Source organism: Pseudoliparis swirei, chromosome 11 (genome assembly GCF_029220125.1).
Source record: "Pseudoliparis swirei isolate HS2019 ecotype Mariana Trench chromosome 11, NWPU_hadal_v1, whole genome shotgun sequence".
NCBI classification, from domain to species: Eukaryota; Metazoa; Chordata; class Actinopteri; order Perciformes; family Liparidae; genus Pseudoliparis; species Pseudoliparis swirei.
Window position 1 is genome coordinate 16,355,069 of NC_079398.1, and position 24,283 is coordinate 16,379,351.

Below are 24,283 nucleotides of genomic sequence, written 5' to 3' on the forward strand. Positions count from 1 at the left end.
GTGGGAGACTGACCACCTGGTGACCTGGTGCAGCCAGAACAACCTGGAGCTCAACGCTCTAAAGACAGTGGAGATGGTTGTGGATTTCAGGAGGAATGCAGGGCTCCATCATCTCCCAGGACCTCAAGTGGGAGCTGAACATCCGCTCCATCACCAAGAAGGCCCAGCAGAGGATGTTCTTCCTGAGGCAGCTGAGGAAATTCAACCTGCCAGGGAGAATGATGGTACAATTCTACCGCCATCGTTGAGTCCATCATCTGCTCCTCCATCACCGTCTGGCACCCTGCAGCCACAGCCAAAGACAAGCGCAGGCTGCAGAGCATCATCCGCATCTGCCTTCCCTCCAGGTCCTGTTCACTTCCAGGTCACTGAAGGGGCCAGAAAGATTGTCGCTGACCCTCCCACCCTGGACACTCCTGTTCGAGTCCCTCCCTCGGGAGGAGGCTGCGTCCATCAGGACAAAGACCACCCGCCACACCAAAGTTTTTCGTCGGGCTCATCAATGGAACCCGGACTGACTGACTGTCACCCCCAGGACTACCTCCTCTTCTTCCTCCTTCTTCCTTCCTCTCTCCTCCTCCTCCTCCTCCTTCTTCTTCTTCTTCCCTCCTCTTAACATGCACTTTAACTAAAACACACCACTTCCAAACACTTCACATTATTTGTTGTCTTTCTGTCGTGTTGATTGTTGTTTGTTTTGTCATGTCCAAATGTTGCACCTTCCACCAAAAAAAATTCCTCGTTTGTTTGTGAAAACATTCCTGGCAATAAAACTGTTTCTGATTCTGATTCTGATTCTGATGATGAGACTTTATTACTAAATTAACCGCTAATTATTGAACATAATAATAAACTCAGATCATTAAAACAAAATAAAATGAAGGACTTTAGACACCGTGAGTCACTCACAGTCACACACACACACACACACGCAGGCACACACACGCGCACACACGCACACACACACCACAGTACCTGTTTGACCACGGTAGGATTACACATTTCCATATTGATCACTTAATTTGATGGAAGACAGTAAGACTATAAGCCAGTGTGTGATAATGTATTCTACTGTCTTCAAGGAGATCACACACACACACACACACACACAGACATATTGGTCAGATCACATAATCCCGTCTTCCCAGAGTGTGAAGGAAGAGTCAGCAGGCTTATCATGTTAACACTGATTCTCTGTGTATATGTGTGTGTATGTGTGTGTGTGTGTGTGTGTGTGTGCGTGTGTGTGTGTGCAGTCACGCAGCAGCTACATATTTACTTCCCCTCCAGAGACACAAAATGAAACATAACACACGTCTGTTGAGTCCGAACTCTAACTGTATATGTTACTGTCCCTTTAAGAGGCGGGATAGGAAGTAGATGTGGGACAGGGAGTAGAGGCGGGACAGGAAGTAGAGGCTGGAGGTTGGACAGGAAGTAGAGGTGGGACAGGACGTGGAGGCGGGACCGGAAGTAGAGGTGGGACAGGAAGTAGAGGCGGGCCAGGAATTCAGGTGGGACAGGAAGTGAAGGCGGGACCAGAAGTAGAGGCGGGACAGGAAGTAGAGGCAGCAGAGGAAGTAGAGGTGGGACAGGAAGTGAAGTGGGACAGGAAGTGAGGCGGCGCCCAGGTGTGATGTGTCACCTTGAATCCTGAGGACTTGATGTGCACCCCCCTCTTCGTCAGCGTCGACTTCATCCGGACGAAGAAGGAGCGCTCCAGCACGCTGTCAGGGGCGAGGAGGCTCGGACTGCTGGACTCCACTGAGGACACAGAGACACGTCTTAATGGATACAAATATACATAACATATACATACATATACTGTGTTTATAGAGACAGATTCCAGGTTCCACAACAAGCCTAAATAAAGACTTTAATCGGTGTTGAACAAATAGAAGACGATCATTCGGTCAAAGGGAACCCGTCGGCCAATCACAGCCTCCGTAAGGCTGTCAATCATCTCAAAGCAGCCAAAAAAAGACAGGTCGGGAGGCGGAGTCCAGAGGGAGAGAAATGAAACGGCGTGTTGTTGATCTCGGTGCGTAAGAGGAATTCATGGCTCCAACACGACACACACACACACACACACAAAGCGCCGGCCAATCAGGAAGCAGCAGACGCTCCGTTTGACAGCCGCCATCATTCGCCGGAAATCAACTGCATATTCATAACGTCTCCATCCGCCAGAGGGAGTGATGGGAGGAGACAGCGACCCGTCACACAAACACACTCATACACACACGCATACACACACACACACACAAAGACACACACAAACACACACACACACACACGCTGGGCAGCTACCCAGGCGGGAGGACCGTACTTGTGAGGACCTGCATTCCTGGGTTTCCTTGCCTGCTGCAGAACCCTCTGAACCGGAGTGACATCGTTTATCAGAAGCTGTGAGAAAAACACGTCATTATCGACAGTGTTTCATCTTTCTGACGGTCCTCGAACGCATCACGTGCGACAAAAACGCTTGAATAAAACGCCTGAACTTGTATTCAATCAAACACATTTCATCGTCTCATTTAAAATACGTCGTCTGCTTTAAACAGATTCTGTCGAAAACAATACATTCTGAGCAACAAAGTAGCCATGACTATGTCACATGACTCCAACAGGTCATGTGACTCCAACAGGTCACGTGACGCCAATTATGAGAAAAGTGTCCAGTTGGAAAATAAATGATCGGATAAATTCTTTCTCCTTCTCTTGTGACTCGTGTTATTTGTGACTTCTCTCTGCTTCTCGACACGATTGTTCCGTTACCATGGAGACGCAGGACGTTTACGCATCGCGGTGAAAACATTCCAGAAGGCACAACAACAACAACAACAAAAGCAGGCTTTGGGCCCTGAAACTTGGAGCCGAACCTCGTTCTAGCAACATGTTGTACTCCCAGTCCTTGGAGCATCTCGTCTTTGTTGGTTTTGCCGCGACCTGTTGCATTCTGGGAATTTTGTATTCCTAGTGTAAAAAAACTTTTAAGTGTGACTTGTGAGGCGATCTGTCTGTTTATTTAAATGAAAACAAACACATCGATCTTTCTTTTTCTGTTTCTGCATCGACCGCAACCACAGACCCCCGCTGACCCCCCCCCCCACCCTCGGTGTGACCCCGGCGTGACCTATGCATGACCTCCTGGTACCCGCAGACATCCCACATTGATACCTGGGACATTTGATCGATGACAGAAACACGCCGATCAGGCGGAGCCTCGTTTGTTTTCGTCCATATTCATAAAACACAAACCACGATTTTACTTTTCGAGGCCTTTCAAACCAAAGTGCCCGTTACTCGGGATTCAAACACTTCTGGAGTCTACTTCCTGTTCAGAGAACAGGAAACAAACAGGACTTCCTCCCTCAGTCACGATGACCTTTGATCTCAAAGAGAACTTAATTTATAAAAGTAATTTATTGGAGACGAAGGTTAACAAACGTCACACGGTTTCAACAATCACTAATCAATAATCAATAATCCACTCAGCCACTAGAGGCCCCCGTGGAGCCGTTTCCTTTGTTTCATTTAGTCTTTCTTTTAATATTTCTGTGGTGAAAACTGGGAGGTGTTGTTTTACAACTCCCCCAACACACACACACACACACACGTGCATGCATGCACACACAAACACATGCACACACACACACACATACACACACACACACGCAGGTCTCTGGTGGAGCGGTTTGATCGGCGCTGATACGTGTTGACAACTTCTAATCTGAAAAAATGGAAAGAAATGAATTAATATGCAAATTAATCCTTTATAATATAAATGTCCTTGAAGTGAGGGAGAAGAGAACGAGGGAGGGAGGGAGGGAGGGGAAATAAAATAAAGTGGAGGAAATAAGACAAACAAGACTAAAGTGAGAACAGACGGGAAAGAAAGAGATGGAGGAGGAGGAAGAGGAGATGGAGGGAGGAGGAAGAAGAGGAGGTGGAGGAGGAGGAAGAGGAGGGAAGGATGGGAAAGAGAGAAGAATAGAGAAAGAGAAAAAAGTCAGGGAAAAAAGAGACAATTGGATTAAAGTGAGGAAGAAGAGGAGGAGGAGGGAGGAAGGGAGCAGAAGGAGTTGAAGGAAGAAAAAGATGAAGATTAAGGGAGAAAGAGGGAGGGAGAGGGAGAGAAAAGAGGGAAGACTACAAATCCAGAAAGAGAAAAAAAGGTGAGAGCAAGTGAGGGGGAGAGAAGGAGGAGAAAATGGGGAGAGAGAGGAGGATAGAGAGAGATCGAAGGGGGAGTGGGGAGAGAAGAGAGAGAAGGAAGAGATGGGAGAATAGGGGGAGAGAAAAAAGAGAAGCAAAAAAGGAAAATAAGACAGCGAGAGAAATAAGAGAAAGTAAACGAGGAGACGGAAAGGGAAGAGAGGAATAGAGAGAAGCAAGGAAGGTAAGAAAGGAAACGGGAGGAAGTGAGGAGGCAAGAGAGACACAAAGTTAAGAGAATGAAGGAGGACGAGAAGGATGGAAACGGAGGTGAGGAACGGGATAGGGAGAGAAAAAAGATGGAGGAATGAGAAAGGGGGGAAAGGAGAAGGAGGTGAAGAAAGAGAGGGAAGGAGAGAGGAGAGGAAGGAGCATGAAATTAAGGTGAGGGAGGGAAAGAGATAAGTGAGGCCTCCCAGGAGGAGGTGCAGCTCCAGCTTTCTCTCCCTCCTTCGTGTTACCCTCCTCCATCCCTCCATCCCTCCGTCCTCCAGGAAATCAGCCTCCGATCTGACGGAGGAATAATGATGATGGAGGAAGCGGAGGAGAGGGAGGACGGGCGATCGACAGGGGAGCAGGACTTCCCCTCTCTCTCTCTCTCTCTCTGTCTCTTTGTTATTCACTTTGAATTAATGGGATTAGTTTCCCTACAGAATATCACACACACCCACACATACACACACACACACACACACACACACACACACACACACACACACACACACACACACACACACACACACATACACACACTCGAGATATTACTTCCATTGTCATACACACGCGGTCCCCCCTTTCATTCACATGTGTGTATGTGTGTGCATGTGTGTGTGTTCTTGTACAATGAAAGGAGTAAAGACACAGGAGGAGGAAGAGAAGAATTTTAGAAAAAGAAGTAGAAAAGAGGGAATGAACAGAAGAAGAAGAAGAAGAGAGGAATGCAATGATAAGAAGGAGCAGGAGGAGAAGAAGAAGAAAAAGAGCAAGAAGAAGAAGAGGAGGAAGAGGAGGAGAGGGAGTTAAAAGAACACAAACAGAAGAAGAAGAAGAAAAAGAGGAAGAGGAGGAAGAAGAAGAGGAGGAAGAGGAGGAGCGTGCGGTGCCCCGGAGGTGTTTTCTCATTCCACTCGTTGCTCGTCTTCTCGCTCCTACAAGACGGAGATTAGGGCACAAAGACAGCCGCGCCTCCTCCTGAAGGACACGCGCTTCATTAGAGAGAACAACTCACCTACACCTGTGATCATTGGACAATACCCAGAGTGCCGAGCGTTTCTTAACACGCGTGTGTGTGTGAGGGGTCTCGGTGGGACGGTGGATCATTGTCAGTCCACCGGCTCCTCCTGGTTCACGGAGCCCGTTGTAACTTCGCTAACACGGCGGCGAAGAGACAAAGTGGCGACATCAAGGTCACCGCGACCTCCGCCAGCCAGCTGTCGCCGTGACGACGAGGAAATACACAAATATAAGGAATAACACGGCAGATAAGACACGAGAGAACGCTGAGAGGCATGTGGAGCTATCTCACAACAAGGGGACAACTCCTCTGGTTGTATAGAAGTCTATGCTTCATGTGTTAAAGCTGCATTCTCTCTCCTTACCACCAGGGGGCGACTCCTCTGGTTGTATAGAAGTCTATGCTCCATGTGTTAAAGCTGCATAATTTCTCCTGACCACCAGGGGGCGACTCCTCTGGTTGTATAGAAGTCTATGCTCCATGTGTTAAAGCTGCATAATTTCTCCTGACCACCAGGGGGCGACTCCTCTGGTTGTATAGAAGTCTATGCTTCATGTGTTAAAGCTGCATTCTCTCTCCTCAACACCAGGGGGCGACTCCTCTTGGTTGTATAGAAGTCTATGCTTCATGTGTTAAAGCTGCATCATTTCTCCTGACCACCAGGGGGCGACTCCTCTGGTTGTATAGAAGTCTACGCTTCATGTGTTAAAGCTGCATTCTCTCTCATCAACACCAGGGGGCGACTCCTCTTGGTTGTATAGAAGTCTATGCTTCATGTGTTAAAGCTGCATCATTTCTCCTGACCACCAGGGGCGATAGAAGTATATGCTTCATGTGTTAAAGCTGCATTCTCTCTCCTGACCACCAGGGGGCGACTCCTCTGGTTGTATAGAAGTATATGCTTCATATGTTAAAACTGCATTCTCTCTCCTGACCACCAGGGGCCGACTCCTCTGTATAGAAGTCTATATAGACGAAGACTTTAACTTTAGACGGAGGCTAGCTGTTTCCCTTTGCTTTCAGTCTTTATGCTAAGCTAAGCTAACACAGCTCTAGACGCTCACACAGATGTTGAACTGTTCCTTTAAAACTAAACACAACAATCCAACCACACCACTCATCAGTACTCCTCCTCCCTCCCCCCCTCTCTCTCTCTCTCTCTCTTCATCACTTCCTCCCTCGCCTACTCTTCTTACCCACAATGCAACAGTGGGAGCCGAGGGACTTCAGAGAGGTGGCGGGCGAGAGGCAATCATGACAAATGTGCCGTAGCTCGCTCGCTTGCACACGCACACGCACCCACACACACACACACACACACACACACACACACACACACACACACACACACACACACACATAAGAATAACCTGAACATACAGTATATCACACACACACACACACACACACACACATTCATCACAGACGTATTGTCAGTGAAAGTTTAATTGTGTAAACACTCTGTAACTGTCCTGTCATATTCCTCCTTTCCGGCTCACTATCGCCGCCTCGGCTGTAATTGAATTGCTACCTTCAGTGGGGGAGGAGGTGGGAGGAGGAGGGGGGAGGAGGGGGAGGGAAGGAGGAAGGAGGAGGGAGGAGGAGGGGAGGAGGGAGAAGGGGAGACTTGCCTTATGAATAGAATGTGTTTCCTATCAGCCAGGATTTGACAAATTGTGTCAGGAAGAAAAACCCAAGTGATCATTTTACTGAAGGTGGAGGAGGAAGAGGGGGAGGAGGATGATACAGAGGAGGAGTGGGAGGAGGATAAGGAGGAGGAGGAAGAGGAGGAGGAGTGGGAGGAGGATAAGGAGGAGGAGGAAGATGAGGAGGAGGATACAGGTACAAATGAAGGGAGAGAAGAGAGGAAGGAGGAGGAAGGAGAGAGGACGTAGAGGAAAGAGAGGAAGGAGGGGGAAGGAGAGTGGAAGGAGGAGAGAAGAAGGAGAGAAGAAGGAGAGAGGAAGGAGGAGAAAGGAGAGCGGAAGTAGGAGAAAGGAGAGAGAGGAAGGATAAGGAAGGATGAGGAAGGGGAGATAGGAAAGACGAGGAAGGAGGAGGAAGGAGGTGGAAGAGATGACTAAAAGGATGAAAAACAAATAAAGACGATAAAGGTGCGGAAGATGAAGATGAAGAGCAGGGGGGAGATGATGATGATTAGATAGAGGAAGAAGGAGGAGGAGGAGGAGGCGCAGTGTGGCGGACTTTGACAAAATGAAAACATCTGATTAAAGGGACATTTCTAAAAAATAAAAGAGTTTAGACATATTGTGTGTGAGTGTGTGTGTGTGTGTGTGTGAGTGTGAGTGTGTGTGTGTGTGAGTGTGAGTGTGTGTGTGTGTGAGTGTGTGTGTGATGGTAGATTTCCTCAAAGCTTTTTCCCACAATGTAAAAGCCTGGGAACCAAAGACAGGTAGGGAAAGTTAAAACCTCCTCCTCTTCCTCCCTCGTGCCCTTCGTCATGTTCTCCTCTCTCTCTCCCTCTCTCTCTCTCTCTCTTCATCTCCTCCCTCTTCTTATCCATCACCATCACTCTCCGTGAAAAAAGAAGGAAGAAAAGACTTGTATTTTGACAGTCTGATCAGGACGAGGAGCTCAAACAGCTCCGATCAGGCTTTGTCTTTCTTCCTCTCCTCTTGTCTCATGTCTTTCATCCACAGAGGCTCCTCCTCCTCCTCCTCCCCCCCCTCCTCCCCCTCCTCAGTGATCTCCCTGTGACAGGACTCTTAAGGCTTCTCTAAGCTGTCTTTAGCCTCTCCTCTTCCTCGTATGGTAATGGTTCTAGAGGGGAGGAGGAAGGATGAGGACCGGGGGAGGAAGGAGGGAGAAGGAAAAAGGAGAGACAGGGAGGAGGAGGAAGATGGAGGAGGAAGGAGAGAGAGGCAAGAGGAAGGAAAGAGTGAAGAGTAAATTAAATAACAATTTGTTTTCTGACAGCTAGTCTTTGTTTTGAAGGAGGTCAGAGGTCACCACGACAACACACACAAACAGACTCACACACAAACACACACACACTCACACAGAGACAATAGGTAATTGTCTGTACATGTCTGCATAATTACCTCCAGAGAGAGAGAGAGACGGAGAGCGTAAAAAAAGAATGAGAGGGAGGTGAAGAAAAAAAACCAACAGAGAAGACAACAACAAACAAGAAGTTGCAGGTCATCCATGTTTTTATGTCTTTAAGACATGCTTGAATTTTACTAAGTTGGTTGCTTTCCTCTGGTTTGATCGATAGATGTAGTCGAGTATCATCTGCATAACAATGAAAGTTTATGGAATGTTTCCTGATAATATTGCCCAAAGGAAGCACGTATAAGGTAAATAAAATTGGTCCAAGCACAGAACCTTGTGGAACTCCGTGACTAACGTTGCTGGTTATCGAGGCTTCATCGTTTACAAATACAAACTGAGATCGATCTGATAAATAAGATTTAAACCAACTTAGTGTTGTACCTGAAATGCCAATCGACTGCTCCAGTCTCTGTAACAGGATGTCATGGTCAATGGTGTCGAATGCAGCACTAAGGTCTAACAAGACCAGGACAGAGAGGAGTCCTTTATCTGCTGCCATTAAGAGGTCATTTGTAATTTTCACCAGTGCCGTCTCGGTGCTGTGGTGTTTTCTAAATCCTGATTGAAACTCCTCAAATAAACTATTATGATGTAGAAAGTCACACAACTGATTTGCGACCACTTTCTCAAGGATCTTGGAGAGGAAGGGGAGGTTAGAGATCGGTCTGTAGTTAGCCAACATCTCTGGATCCAGAGTGGGCTTCTTCAGGAGAGGTTTAATGACAGCTATACTTTCTGTCATGATGTCTCACTTCCTTTCATCACGTCTCACTTCCTGTCATCCCTCAGATGTTTTACATGTTTTTGTACTTGCGGCACCTTTTTCTATATTTTTTCAAAATAAATCAGACTTTTGGATCTTTCAGTGATTCAGTGACAAGAAGCATCTTCAGTTCTGCAGTCGACTTTCAAACTTGAACCTCTCTCTCTTTCTCTCTCTCTCTCCGTCACATTTCATCTCCATCTCCATAATTTACTCGTCTCTTCCTTCCTTTGTGTCTCATCGTCCTTCTGTTGTTGTTTCCCCTCTTTCAATTCCTCCCCTCCCCTCATCCCTCTGTTACATGTTTTGGCGGGATGACAGAAGGCACGATGAAAGACGACTGGACAATAAGAAGAAGAAGAAGAAGAAGAAGAAGAAGAAGAAGAAGAAGAAGTAAATGACAAGGAGGAAGAGGAAGGCACAGAGAGGATAACAGAGCAAATGTGTTTGGTGTAATTGAATCCAGAGAGAGAGAGAGAGAGAAAGATGGACTGAACAGATTAGCATCCGTGATCAGAGGGAGGCGTGAGGAGGAAGAGGAGGCATGTTCACGCTGCTAACTTTTTTTTTTATAATGGTTTATTTAATAAGGGACAGTGCACATTGATAAAAACTTTGCAGTAAATGTGCCAGAGTTAGCCAAGAGGCTATTTTTCATCTGTAGTCCCAATGTTGCTGATGTTAAGAACAAACCTAAAAACATAAGATTACAAATACAATCTACAGATAAAGCAAATAAAATAAGGGAGAACAATGTTAAAATGGACATAATAAAAACATAATGTCAGAGATACAACGTAAAAGCTTACAGACTAAATGTGACATATAACTGCAAACAGGTGAACGACAAGAGAAGACACGCAGGTGGAGTAAACGGCCGACCAGCAAGTCAAGACATACAGAGACCGGACAACAGACAGACAACAACTGACAGACAGAAAAAATGAAAGTCCAACCTGGGCAGATGGAGGAGGGAGGAGCCGTTACAGTCTAGTGCTGACAGAGCTGGGTAGTAATGTACCATTTCTTTGTTTCTGCTTTAAAAGAGTTGAATGATTGTAGCTCTCTGATAGATCCTGGAATGTAGTTCCAGTCAACTGCTGCTTGTACTGAGAAAGCAGCATGACTGAAAGCACTTTTCCTGAGAGGGATGATACAATCCCCTCTCGCTGCTCCTCTTGTGAGCCGATATCCAGTTCGTGTGGTGACAAATTGTTTGAGAGGAGGAGAGGTCAATCCATGTATGATTTTGTACATCAGACAGACGTGCACATATTTAATCAAGTTATCCCAACTAGTTACACGCAACGCGTCTGTGAACACAAACTACAACTTAAAGCTGCATTCTCTCTCCTGACCACCAGGGGGCGACTCCTCTGGTTGTATAACATATTCCTGTAAAGTAATCTACAATTAGAAATGGTATGAAAGGACTTGATTAGTTACACTGTTAATCTCTTTAATTATGAATCCTCCTCTTTACCTCTCCATCTTCTCTACGCACCCGCACACACACACACACACACACACACACACACACACACACACACACACACACACACACACACACACACACACACACACACACACACACACACACACACACACACACACACACTCATCACTCCCCCCCCCCCCCCCAACATGTCCACAAATTAAAAGTTGAGCCTTGGACCTTGAGAAGTTTTCCGCCTTATCGCCACGGCGACAGACAGATAGCGGGGAGAGAGGAGCGCTCCATTTGTCGTCCAGAGCCGCCCTGTGTTATCTCAGCGAAGCCCACCCGGCTCCCATTGTAAACACCTCCCCCCCCTCAACCCCCCACTCCCCCACATCCTCGGTTAAGGAGCCTTAATTAGAAAAACTGGAATACTAAAGGCCCGTGATTGGCTATTGTTTCCTCAGGAGGCTCCATTCAGAGTGGCTTAATAAAACTTAACCGAACGGATAATTCTGTTATTGGTATTAGTCGCCGGCCAATGAGACGCTCTCTTTGTGCTCCTCCAGTGGTTCTATGGCTGCTCTTTAAAAACACTCAGTGACGCTGATTTAATTAATTTGAGCACTTTCACGAAATCCATTGTGACTAATTCTACCGGCGAGTTGAGAGTCGCTGAGCCGCGGTGAAGAAAACACGTTATGCTTCATACAGGAATGAACGGCTCGTTGAAAATATGATTATGTGGTCAAAAAAAGTAATTTTGTGGTAAATAAATATGATTTTGTGGTAAAAAAAAATTGATTCTGTGGATTTAAAGAAGGGACCCAGACAGCGGTGACCTGGGTGAAAGTCACGTCCAACCCGTCCGCCACCTTAACTTGACTTATCTGGACTTTTCATCATTTGTGATACGTCAAAAAACTAAAACAATATATTAATATAAAATAAATATATATAAAATAATATGAAATAAAAAAACATAAATATTAAATGAATACATATTAAATAATATAAAAATATATATTTATTAATATAAATTATTAATAAATATATAATACGTTTATAATCATTAAATTGAATTCATATGGGAGTGTACATTTTGTGAAATGTGAACAACACAAACAAATTTATATTAAATAATATTAAATACATATAATAATATACATTATTATTAAATATATTATATATGTATAATTATTTAGTTGTTAAAAAGCTGTTAAAAACCGGAGCAAAAAATATATATTTATTTTGTGCAGTTTTCATACTAAAAGTCTTGCAAAATGTGCCAATTTACGCTCGTCTTTTCAAAATAAAACATCCTTTTTCACAGAACATTATAAATATCAGAAAGACTCCTATTGACCCCATTTTGGAAGGAAATGACAAAGAACTTCAAAATAGACTCAAAGAAGCACGCGTTGATGATTGAGGCATATGTGTGTGTGTACATCCACACACACACACACACACACACACACACATATACACTCATACTCACACACACACACACCTACACACACACACACACACATAAAAACACACACACATAAAAACACACACACACGCCCTCAGAGAGCTCGTCCTTGGCCGCTGCCGGCCGCTCTGACATTAGAGCCGGTGACTGTAAACTGGTGTAATTATGATGAATGTGAGCGATTACGATGAATTATTCTCCTCCATTGTTGCTAATCGTGTAATTAGCAACAATAATTAAAGACTTATGATGTTGAAATAAGGCGACGCCGCGGACGTTTAGAGCGCGAGGAGCTAATAAAAAGAGCTTTAGGTGTTGGTGCTGGAGGCCGGACGACTGCTGCTCCTCCAGGAGGACTGCTGCTCCTATAAATATATATACTGTATTAATGTGTGTATATATATATATATATATAAATATATACACATATATATACACACATATATATATACTGCATGTATATATATATAGATGTGTATATATGTATATATATATGTATACATATATATGTATATATACATATATATATATATACATACATATATATATATAAATATATATGTATACATACAGTTTATACATATATATATATGTATACATATATATACATACATATATATATAAATATATATGTATACATACAGTTTATACATATATATAATAATAATAATAATAATCATTTATTTTATATAGCGCTTCTCAAGACACCCGAAGTCGCTTTACAGAGTCCAGAGTCCAGTAGTCATCCACACACAGTCATCCCGGTGGTGGTAAGCTACATCAGTAGCCACAGCTGCCCTGGGGCAGACTGACGGAAGCGTGGCAGCCAATCAGCGCCTACGGCCCCTCCGACCACCACCAACATTCATTCACATCCATACGAACCGGGGTGAGGCTGCGGTGCATGTCTTTATGATGGTGGGGGAAACCGGAGTACACGGAGGAAACCCACGCAGACACGAGGAGAACATGCAAACTCCACACAGAAAGGACCTGGAACGACCGGGACGACCGGGATTCGAACCCAGGGCCTTCTTGCTGTGAGGCGACAGTGCTAACCACTGAGCCACCGTACAGTGGGTATGGAAAGTATTCAGACTCCTTTACAATTTTCCCTTTTTGTTTCATTGCAGCCAAAATCAAAAACATTCATTTTATTTCTCTTTTATGTCGCTCCGCTCCATCTGGAAAGAAAAAATTGTAGAAAATGTTGCCAATTTATGAAAAAAGTAAAAAACTGAAATAAACCATGGTCAGAAGTATTCAGACCCTCGTTCAGGCTTCTATAATTAAACCAAATTAATCAATTAAACCGACTACGAGGACGGACACCGCTGTAAAACCCTGATCGAGACACTTATCCTGCACATACGTATGAAAACAATGCTTTCAAAACCTGAATAACATCTTCATCACACACTAAACTCATGGACCTGACACACATTTCCTTGGAACTAGATACTTTCTGTCACTCTTTGATTTGGAAGAACCAAAAGAAAACAAGATTATAATTTCTATTTTTTGCTAAATATTTAAACAAAATGTTACTCGTGGAGAAGTTTTAGTGTGACGGTTTTTAAAAGAACTGGAACTGTTCCAAAGAAGATAAACCTTCATCCGCCATGTTGAACCGAACACAACAACAACAACAACAACAAAGTCCCTGAAGCTGTTTCCAGGAGTCAGATTGCTCTATCGGGTCAAAGGTCAACAACTCATCTTCAGGGGGGGGGGGGGGGGAGCCGCTTATTAACTTTTAAATAAAGTGATTCAGACGAACTGAAGGAGGTTTTAGAGGAGGACTAAGACACTTTGTGATTGTTTAGGAAACATGTGTCAACATATTGGGTTTCCCCCAAAAAATACAAAGATAACCTGTTTTATAAACTTAAATGTTGGTGTTGTTTTATAAAACTAAATTATGTTGTTCCATAAACTTAAAAGTTGGTGTTTTATAAACTTAAATGTTGGTGTTTTATAAACTTAAATGTTGGTGTTGTTTTATAAAACTAAATTATGTTGTTCCATCAACTTAAATGTTGTTGTTTCAAAAACTTAAATGTTGGTGTTTTATAAACTTAAATGTTGGTGTTTTATAAACCTAAATGTGTGATGGATCTGATGACGACTAACAGACTAACAGACTAACAGAATAACAGACTAACAGACTAACAGAATAACAGACTAACAGACTAACAGACTAACAGAATAACAGACTAACAGACTAACAGACTAACAGACTAACAGAATAACAGACTAACAGAATAACAGACTAACAGAATAACAGACTAACAGACTTCACCAGAGACGTTAACAGGAAACAGGTCGCAACCTCAAATCTGTCTCTCAGCTGTCAGATACGGGACAGATGTCGAGGATTTAAGGTGTTAAACTTCGGCAAAACAAAAATGAAGAAGCGTCATAACGAAGGTCATAAGTAAACCTTTTGGCCTCATCGGCCGTTAACTCCGCCCCCTCATGCTTTTATTAAACTATAATTACAACTCTGGAGCTCCAGTATTGTCTTTTATTCATTTATTGTTTTGCCGCCACCTGAAGCAACATGGCCGAAGCAACATGGCCGAAGCAACATGGCCGAAGCAACATGGCCGAAACAACATGGCCGAAGCAACATGGCCGAAGCAGTCCCTTGAAGGCATCGTTGCTTGTTTAGCGGATGTTGTGTCATTCAAACTTTTGTTTTTACAGCATTTTCAAACGACACCAAACGCACCACGGGCTCTTCAACCCAAAGAGTCAGACCTCGCATCGTCCAAGAGGGATGTAAGCCCCGCCCCTCGGACGCCTGCTATAAGCCCCGCCCCCTACGGGGGAGACGCTCATACAGATGCACACCATCCCTCCTCCTCTCCTCCTCTCTTTATTCCACCTCTCGCTTCCTGGAGACAAATTAACATTAAAGAACACATACATGAATCCTAATCCTCCCTCTGTGGTCACTTGATCATCGGGGATCACTTCTTCACCTTCATCCACGTGCCTCTCTCTCTCTCTCTCTCTCTAGCTCTTTCTCTCTCTTTTCTTCCCTTTAGACAAATGAACATTGCTAAGCACTCGTGCACAATCGAACACGTCCCGACATCCCCGGCCTCTCTCTCTCTCTCTCTCTCTCTTTCTCTCTCTCTTTCCATCTTTCCCTTTCTTGACAAATTAACATGGTAGAACAAACACCTTTGTCCTCCCCCCTCCTCCCTCCTCCCTCTTCCCTCCTCCTCCCCCTCCTCCTTTTCTTTTGCTCTTTTTCTGCCTCTCGTCAAATTAACTTTTGGGAATCAGGGAGATATTCACACAAACGTCTCTCCATCCATCCCTCTTCCTTTCTTTCTTCTTATTCAGTGTCTCCGTATCTTTCCATCGTCGGGGTGAATCAGCGTTGAGGGAACACCGGCCATGTTTCAGATCTCCTCCCTTATCTTCCTCTGCAGACATATTGACATTGAAGGCCACACATATACGTCCTCTCTCTCTCTCTCTCTCTCTCTCTCTCATATCTCTTTTCGGTTGCATAAAGAGGCTCGGTTAGAGGTTTTCAGAAAGTCAAAGAACACACACGCACACACACCATAAAAAACAAAGAAGAACAAAAAAACTCAAATGTAGAACTCCAATTAATGTAAAGCCCCCCCCCCCCTCTGTCTCTGCTCCCCTCCCCCCCTCCCCCTGCCTCCCTCCCCCGTCACCAGCAGCACCAATCAGCCGAGAATAAATCCAGATCTAATTACCTCCTCCTTGTTTGAGCAGCTGATGAACTCGGGGACTCCATGGATATCAAGTCATTCTGTTTAATTTATAAATGGATTTTCACCCCTTAATACTTAAATTATCATCAGCAGAGAGAGAGAGAGAGAGAGAGACAATGAAGAGGTCTTGAGAGAGATGAAGGGATGGAAGGCGGCAATGCAAAGGATTTCCCATGATGCAGCGGTGCAGCGAGTGGTGTGCTGATTGCATTCCAACAACGCCGCGACGCAAACGGAACAAGTGGAGGAAGAAGGAGTCGAGATCAGAGAGGAGGCGACACCTTCAAACTCTCCCGACAGGTCGAATGTGGGAGGAGCTTCACACTGTGGGAGGAGCTTCACACTGTGGAAGGAAGTTCAAATCGCTCTGTACGGTATTTAACAAAAGTTAAGTGCGTCTTTTTTAGTTTGAAAGTCAATAACGCCGTTTGTAAGGAGACAGTTAAAAAAAATAAAGTTCTCAAATAAATACAGATGAAATACCGCAAAACATGGGAGGGGCTTCACATTGTGGGAGGAGCTTACGACTGTGGGAGGAGCTTCAAACGGGCTGTGTACGATTGTTAACGAAAGTTATGTGTTTTACTTCAATTTACACTTGTTTGCATGGAGACAGTTTTTCAAAATAAAATCCTCGCAGGATATAAATACCGATGAAATAGCCTCAACGTGTCCTACCTGGTTCGGGGCTCTCGGGGTGCGAGGACGACGACCCCGACGACCCCCCGCCGTCCTCGTGCACGCCGCCCTGTGACAGCGCCGAGCCGCGGCCCGGCGGCAGCTTCATGCCGAGCTGCTCCGCCAGCTCCACGTGGTCCCCGGGGTGGATGTAGTCGAACACGCTGCTGCCCGTCAGCTCCACCTGCAGGGGACACGGCGTTACTCCTCATCTTCATCCTCTCCTCATATTCCTCCTCCTCCTCCTCTTCCTCCGCCTACTCTTCCTCCTCCTCCGCTTCCTCCTCCTCCTCTTCTTCCTCCTCCTCCTTTTCCTCTTACTCCTCCCCCCTCTCCTCCTCCCTCTCCTCTACTTTTAGTCTAGTATGTTCTTCATTCCTCCTCCTTAGCAACTTTAACATCAACATCTTCTGTTTCTTCTTCATACCTCGTTTTCTTTTACTGCTTCTTTCTTAACATTGTCTCTTTATCACCCCCCCCCCCCCCAACACACACACAGCCAGTCAACAGGCAATGGAGCTGGATAAGAGATGAACCTCTAACACCCGATATCACACTTTTACTTATTTAACGTGATGAAGGACAGGAGGAGGAGGAGGAGGAAGAGGCAATCCTCTTCCTCCTCCTCCTCTTCCTCCTCCAATCCGGCTTTTCCCGCTCATGTAAATGTCATAAATGATCTTCTCCTTATAAAATAAATAAAGACCTTAAATCACCTCATTAGCAACGATGGAAGAGGATTTGTCTTCGTTAATTGGGGATGAGAGAAACCACAGCGTGACACACATACACACACACACACACCCCTACACACACAGACAGACACACATACACACACACACACACACACACAGACACACACAGACACACAGAGACACACACACACACACACAGACACACACACACACACACCCCTACACACACAGACAGACACACACACCCCTACACGCAAACACACACCCCTACACACACACACACAGACACAGACACACACACTTACACACACTCACACAAACACACACACACAGACACACACACATGCGTGTCAAGGTTACAAACACACACACACAAACACTTTTATATTTTGTGTAACCAACACATAAAGTGTGTGTCCTCGTGGTCACGTGACCAGCGTGCTCGCCGTTAAACGCGCGTGTTTCCATTTGTAACGCGTCAAATCATTTACACATGCTAATCTGGTTATGTACTGTATGAGTGTGTGTGTGTGTGTGTGTGTGCGTGTTCAGGTTTTTGGGCGTCCACTGGGACAAAGGGGATTACATGGGGTGTAATCCCCTTTAATAAAAAATCCCTTTAAGGCAATTTAGTCCCCTCATAAAGTCTCATCTGGAGCAGACAGTGTGATTAAGGAATGAGACACTCACACACACACACACACACACACACACACACACACACACACACACACACACACACAAACCCTGGTGCACCATGGGAGTTAGTGTTCATGTTTACATGCTGCAGAGCAAATTGGATCTACATTGTTCTCCCTCGCAGTAACACGCCGACTCTTTAATCAATTAAAACTCGGCACAATCTATTTTACATAAAGTCTCAGGGAGCTAATTACACAGACGGAACAACGCGGAGAGGAATTACACATTCAGGCCGTCGCTGCAACAACAACAACAACAACAACAACATGAGAATCAACCGCACAATAGACGGAGGGCAACAACACATTGAAAGAAGCACGTTATGAATTAAGTCTTCAGTCCAACGGAGACGCAGAAAGATGTGCAAGAATATTTGGAAAAGCCTAACCCTAACCCTAACTTTTAATTTTTTGTATATATATTCCATTTCATTCATATAATTCATTACATTTTATTATATTTATTTTATTCATTATGTATTATGTATTTGGTCTCCTTCACAAATAGTTAAACGTTTTATTTTAATATGATTTGTATTTTATTTTTTTGCTTTTTATGTCAAAATAAATAAATACGTCACCATTAAAAATAGAAAATATCAGAAGTTCTAATTTGAGTTTTGAGGGACAATGAACGAAAGTCAGCGTTAAAAAACGTGAAAGCTGTCGCAGCGACGTTCACGGAGACGGGAGGTCTGATTGAAGACGCCTGAAGATGCGTGGCAACCGGGGATTTCTTAAATTTTGTATAAATCATCCCGGAGAGCTTTGGCACCAACCACCGCCGTACGTCATGTTCTCCTCCTCAGAGGACGGCCAAGTGATTTAAGAACAATATAATTTATATATATTTATATTTATGTATTTATGCGACGCCGAAGAGAGACATGTTGGAAGGACGCTCGTGTTTAGGGACACGGATGTTTTTATTATTTAGACTAATTTAAAGCCATAAAAAGATCAAAAAACTATGAGATGAATTACACGCTGACCTTCTATGTAGATTTTGAAAAATAAAGTGGATAAACGCTAAATAAATGTAGTAATCCTGGAAAAAAGTTTAATATTACTAATATGTTAGTCATATATTACTAAGTTTAACTTGATTGTATTATAATTACTGTTGCATTAACATGGAAGCAGAGATTCAATGTAACGTCTGTCGTCACTCCAAATATGGTCACTTCCTGTTCACTGGTTGCAAAAAACAACCAAGATGGCGACTTAAAATAAACCACGTCCACCTCTGAGAGACAAACTTTTAGCCACATTGAAAATGTAATAAATAGAACAATGTGGTCACTTCCTGTTCACTGGTTGCAAAAAAAAACAAGATGGCGAATTCGCGGATTCAACATAAAAGTGAAGAAACTACTGCACGTCCACTTCTCAGAGACGGTCTGCAGTTCACAAACTTTTGTCTACATTGAAAAAAGAATGAATAGAATATGGTCACTTCCTGTTTAGTGTTTAAAAAAAAAAAAAGAGATAGCGATGGACAAATAGATGAACTCGTGGCTTTAAAATAAAAGTCAACAAACTGCGTGCACTTCTGAAAAAAAGGAAATGTCTCAAACTTGAAGCTCATTGTGGAAAAAGAGAACGAACACAAAACAATTAAAAGTAAAGGAGGAAAACTTTCTCTCCAAATTTAAGTTACACTATATTTATATTCACGACTCACCAAAGCCGATTCGTGGTTATTATTGTGATGCCTCGTGAAAGTGTCCTTGTTTTATTTTTAAGTCAAGCCAACACGTTAGATGAGTGCAGTGCTTCGAAAATAAACGTCCTTCTTCGTAGGAAAAAAACTTGCTTAGAATTAGCAAACATAAATACTTTGTTACATCTCAGAAAAGATTGCAAAATACTTAAATAAGAATAAAATAAGTATGAAAAGTTAAGTTTTTTTGTGTTCTTTAAACATCTGGAATTCTCTCTTTAAATGTACAAATAAGAAACATAAATAAGTGAACTGACATACAAACATCAACGTTTCTTCTCTCGGCACATCACATTAAAAACCCTCGTAAAAAAAAAGAAGAAAGAGTAGAACTAATTTTAAAAAGCATTATTTTTATTGTGAAAGGAAAACAATCAAAAATCCCCCCAAAAAAGCTCAAAAAAAGACGTGAACACTGAAGCTTTGAATTCCCATTAATCAGCTTCTCACTCTCTGGATCGCACTTTAATTAACAGGGAAACATTTTAAAGTCATACACACACACACACAAACTCACACACACACACACACACTCACACTTACACACACACACAGACACACACTCACACACACACATAGTGAAAAACCTCTGTGTGACTTTGCAAAGTACCAATCAAATAAATCGATGTTGGCTGGCGGGGTTCAGAATTAATTGCGGCGTTAAACATTAGCTAAGTGGGAGATATTCCGCGTTTGATAGCTGCGTGAACACGTTGGTGACTCACGGGGCGGAGAGACAGGGAACATTCATTTATTATTTAAAAAAAGGTTTTTAAATGTTTCCTGGAAGTTTCTCCTCCGTCTCATTTGAACTGATAAATAAAATACAGATTGACTCTTAGGCTGAAAGTTGTGTTGTTGTTGTGTTTGTTGTTGTTTTATTTTGCCCAACAATAACGTTAACGTTAATTAAATTAAATGAAATTATTGATCCTAAAAAGAAAAAAGAACCTTTAAACAATATGAAGCTCAAGTTATTAAGATAAGAGATAAGATAAGATATATACTTTATTAATCCCCAAGGGGAAATTAGTTCTCTGCATTTAACCCATCCTTAGTTATTAAGGAGCAGTGGGCTGCAGTGATGCGGCCGGGAAGCAACTGGGGGTTCAGTGCCTTGCTCAAGGACACTTTGACTTGCAACTAATGGGAAGAGCCGGGATCGAACCGACAACCTTGGGGTTGCAGGACGACCCCCTTACCCCACTGAGCTACAGCCACCCCTTAAACATCACACTGAGTCTTAAGAATAACTGAATGTTTATACAGTGAATGAATGTGTATGTTTGTGTGTGTATAAATGTGTATATACAGGACTGTCTCAGAAAATTAGAATATTGTGATGAAGTTCTTTATTTTCTGTAATGCAATTAAAAAAACAAAAATGTCATGCATTCTGGATTCATTACAAATCAACTGAAATATTGCAAGCCTTTTATTCTTTTAATATTGCTGATTATGGCTTACAGCTTAAGAAAACGCAAATATCCTATCTCTAAATATTAGAATATCATGAAAAAGTATACTAGTAGGGTATTAAACAAATCACTTGAATTGTCTAATTAACTCGAAACACCTGGAAGGGTTTCCTGAGCCTTGACAAACACTCAGCTGTTATAAATCTTTTTTTTTACTTGGTCTGAGGAAATATTCAAATTTTATGAGATAGGATTTTAGAGTTTTCTTAAGCTGTAAGCCATAATCAGCAATATTAAAAGAATAAAAGGCTTGCAATATTTCAGTTGATTTGTAATGAATCCAGAATGCATGACATTTTTGTTTTTTTTATTGCATTACAGAAAATAAAGAACTTTATCACAATATTCTAATTTTCTGAGACAGTCCTGTATGTGTGTGTGTGTGTGTGTTGGAACCAGTTTATTTAGATATGGTATGTGCCCTCTAGCAACACCTAGTGGCGTGTGTGATAGCTGCACTCGGTAGATCATAAACACGGAGTAACCGGAAGTGACGTTCAGGAAGTCCCTTTTGGCCCACGAGCTCACAGAGTTACAATCGGTTGACAATCTGCGCAATCCTCGCCTTACGGTCCACTAAATCGGCTTCATCTGTAAATTATCCACAGTTAACATTTATATTAACATGTTTACGTTAATATTTCTTTGTTTTGAATACAGTTTGGGTGATTGTTAGGTAATTGTCAAATGCATTGGGATTTACTATTGTATTTTCAAAGGCATGTGTTTTGTGCTCTTTTTCAGTTTTACAAATGATTACATTTTCCTGCATTAAATCTGCCAATACAACATCTGTCTGTTCCTTGAAGAATACGGTGCTGGATAATGTTTTGTCAAGCTGGCCGTTTAGCTGAAGAACACCTTTGAACAAGAACTTTTAGCGAGAACGGTACAGTAAAAGGATGACCACCTACCGTGGGAATTAAGGAGGATTTCAAGATAGGAAAGCTACACCTTACTCCATTACCATGGAAACTAAGTCAGAAGTTCCAGAGGAACATGAAGGAGAAGGCTCACAACATGGAGTTGAAACGGATACAGCCATCTCTCTCCATCGCTCCAGAACCTCTCTCTCTTCACACTCATCAACAAGCTTTAGTCAGCTTAGATGCAGCAAAGGCCCGTGCTAAAGCAGAGGCAGACACAAGGTTGGCCTTTTAGAAGGACGTTTACCCCTTATGTCCAATACTCACATCCCAGCACGTCGACACTGCTCCAACCCACTTGCACATCATTAATAGGAGACCAAGGTACCAACAAAGGGACACACAGCAGCTTCCCACAGATGTGTTACAGTCAAGGAATTTTGACCATCAGCACAGTGATCTCCCCTGGCAAAAGTCATCACACTCGGACAACACAAATCACAACATGGCAACAGCTGATATTGCCAGGTTTCTTGCTAAAAACCAGCTGGTGTCCTCAGGATGGACACAGTTTGACGACTTACCCAAACACTACCAAGCTTGGAGCGAGACCTTCATCAACACAATTGAAAACCTTGAGCTGTCGTCAAGGGAAAAGATGGATTTGCTGATCAAATGGCTGGGTCAGGATTCAAGTGAGCAGGTACTTAGGATTAGGTCTGTAAATATTCGAGAACCCTCCCTTGGTCTCAAAACAATTTGGGAGAGATTAAACAAAACATATGGATCTCCAGAAATATGAGAGAGAGCTCTGTTTAGTAAAGTAGATAACTTCTCCAAGATCCAAAACAGAGACAGTAAAAAACTTCAAGAGCTGGCAGACCTACTGATAGAATTGGATGTTGCCAAAAGAGATGGATGTCTACCCAGGCTAGCTTACCTTGACACAACAACAGAAGTGCAGCCCATTGTCGAGAAGCTGCCGTTATATCTCCAAGATAAGTGGCTGTCCCAAGGATGCGAATACAAAAGATAACATTGTGTTGCTTTTCCCCCTTTCTGCTTTTTTAAGGATTTCATCTGCAGGGAAGCAGAAGATAGAAGTGACCCGAGCTTTAACTTTCCTACTCTCGCTCCAACCCCTTACAAGAGTGAGAAGTTAAGTCACATAAAACCGATCTCTGTACACAAAACAAGCATATCATCATCAGATACAGTAAAGGAAACAGAAGATCTTGACAAACTGTGCCCCATTCATAACAGACCCCACCCACTGAAGAAATGCAGAGGGTTCAGGAAGATGATCTTAGATGACAGAATGAAATACTTAAGAGAGAACAATATCTGCTTCCCCTGCTGTGCTTCTACTACACACCAAGCTAAATTCTGTGAAACCCCCATCAGATGTGCAGAGTGTGACGGCAATAAACACCTCGCTGCTCTTCACCCTGGTCCTGCACCGCCATTCCAGCCAGGTTTCCTCCCATACTCGGAGAACGGCAGGGAGAGGGAGGACACTCGACAGCCAGATATCACTTCAAGTTGCACCAAAGTATGTGGTGAGAACTTGTTGAGATATGCTCTCATATTGTGTGATAACTTTATTACTATTTCTATCTAATTTACTAATGGACATTGGGCAACTTGAACTGATTGATGTGACCGATGAACCTGATTTGAGCCACCTGTGTGTGGGCGTGAACTGTTTATTGAGTGTCAATAAAAAGCCTCACTGGAGGGTGAGGGCATCCCCCTGTTGGCTGTGTAACAGACAAGTCACGTATCTTGTGTCTCCATGTTCATTTAATTCCTCCGTCTAGTAAGTCTTACCGTTGGTGCTATTTGTGTTATGTTTTATCCACTGTGCTCTTAGCTCTGCTAAGAGAACTTCAAAGGCAAATAATGCTCAAAGATCTGCTCTGTGAATGTGTACCCCAATGGTCATCGCAACCAAAAGAGGAAAATGTATGCCATTTAGATGACCAGAGCAATGTGTCATTAGCTCGACCAGAGTTCTTTGAATTGTTCAACATCAAGGGAGCAGCAGTGACATACACACTCAAAACCTGTGCAGGGAAGATGGAAACAGCTGGCAGAAAAGCTCACCGATTCACAATAGAATCTATAGATGGGAAACTAAACATCCCACTACCTACACTAACTGAGTAATTAAATC

The 24,283-nt window shown here is 43.3% G+C and overlaps 1 protein-coding gene across 1 annotated transcript in view; it reads right to left on the reverse strand.

The window, feature by feature from the left end:
- The window catches only part of LOC130201452 (neuronal PAS domain-containing protein 3), a 228,276-nt gene that overhangs the window by 21,705 nt on the left and 182,288 nt on the right, over positions 1-24,283 (reverse strand). The window contains exons 6-7 of the mRNA XM_056426479.1: positions 16,645-16,828; positions 1,646-1,764 (exon numbers count right to left, since the gene is read on the reverse strand). Coding sequence (XP_056282454.1) covers positions 1,646-1,764; positions 16,645-16,828 — 303 coding nt within the window. The remainder of the gene's footprint in view (positions 1-1,645; positions 1,765-16,644; positions 16,829-24,283) is intronic.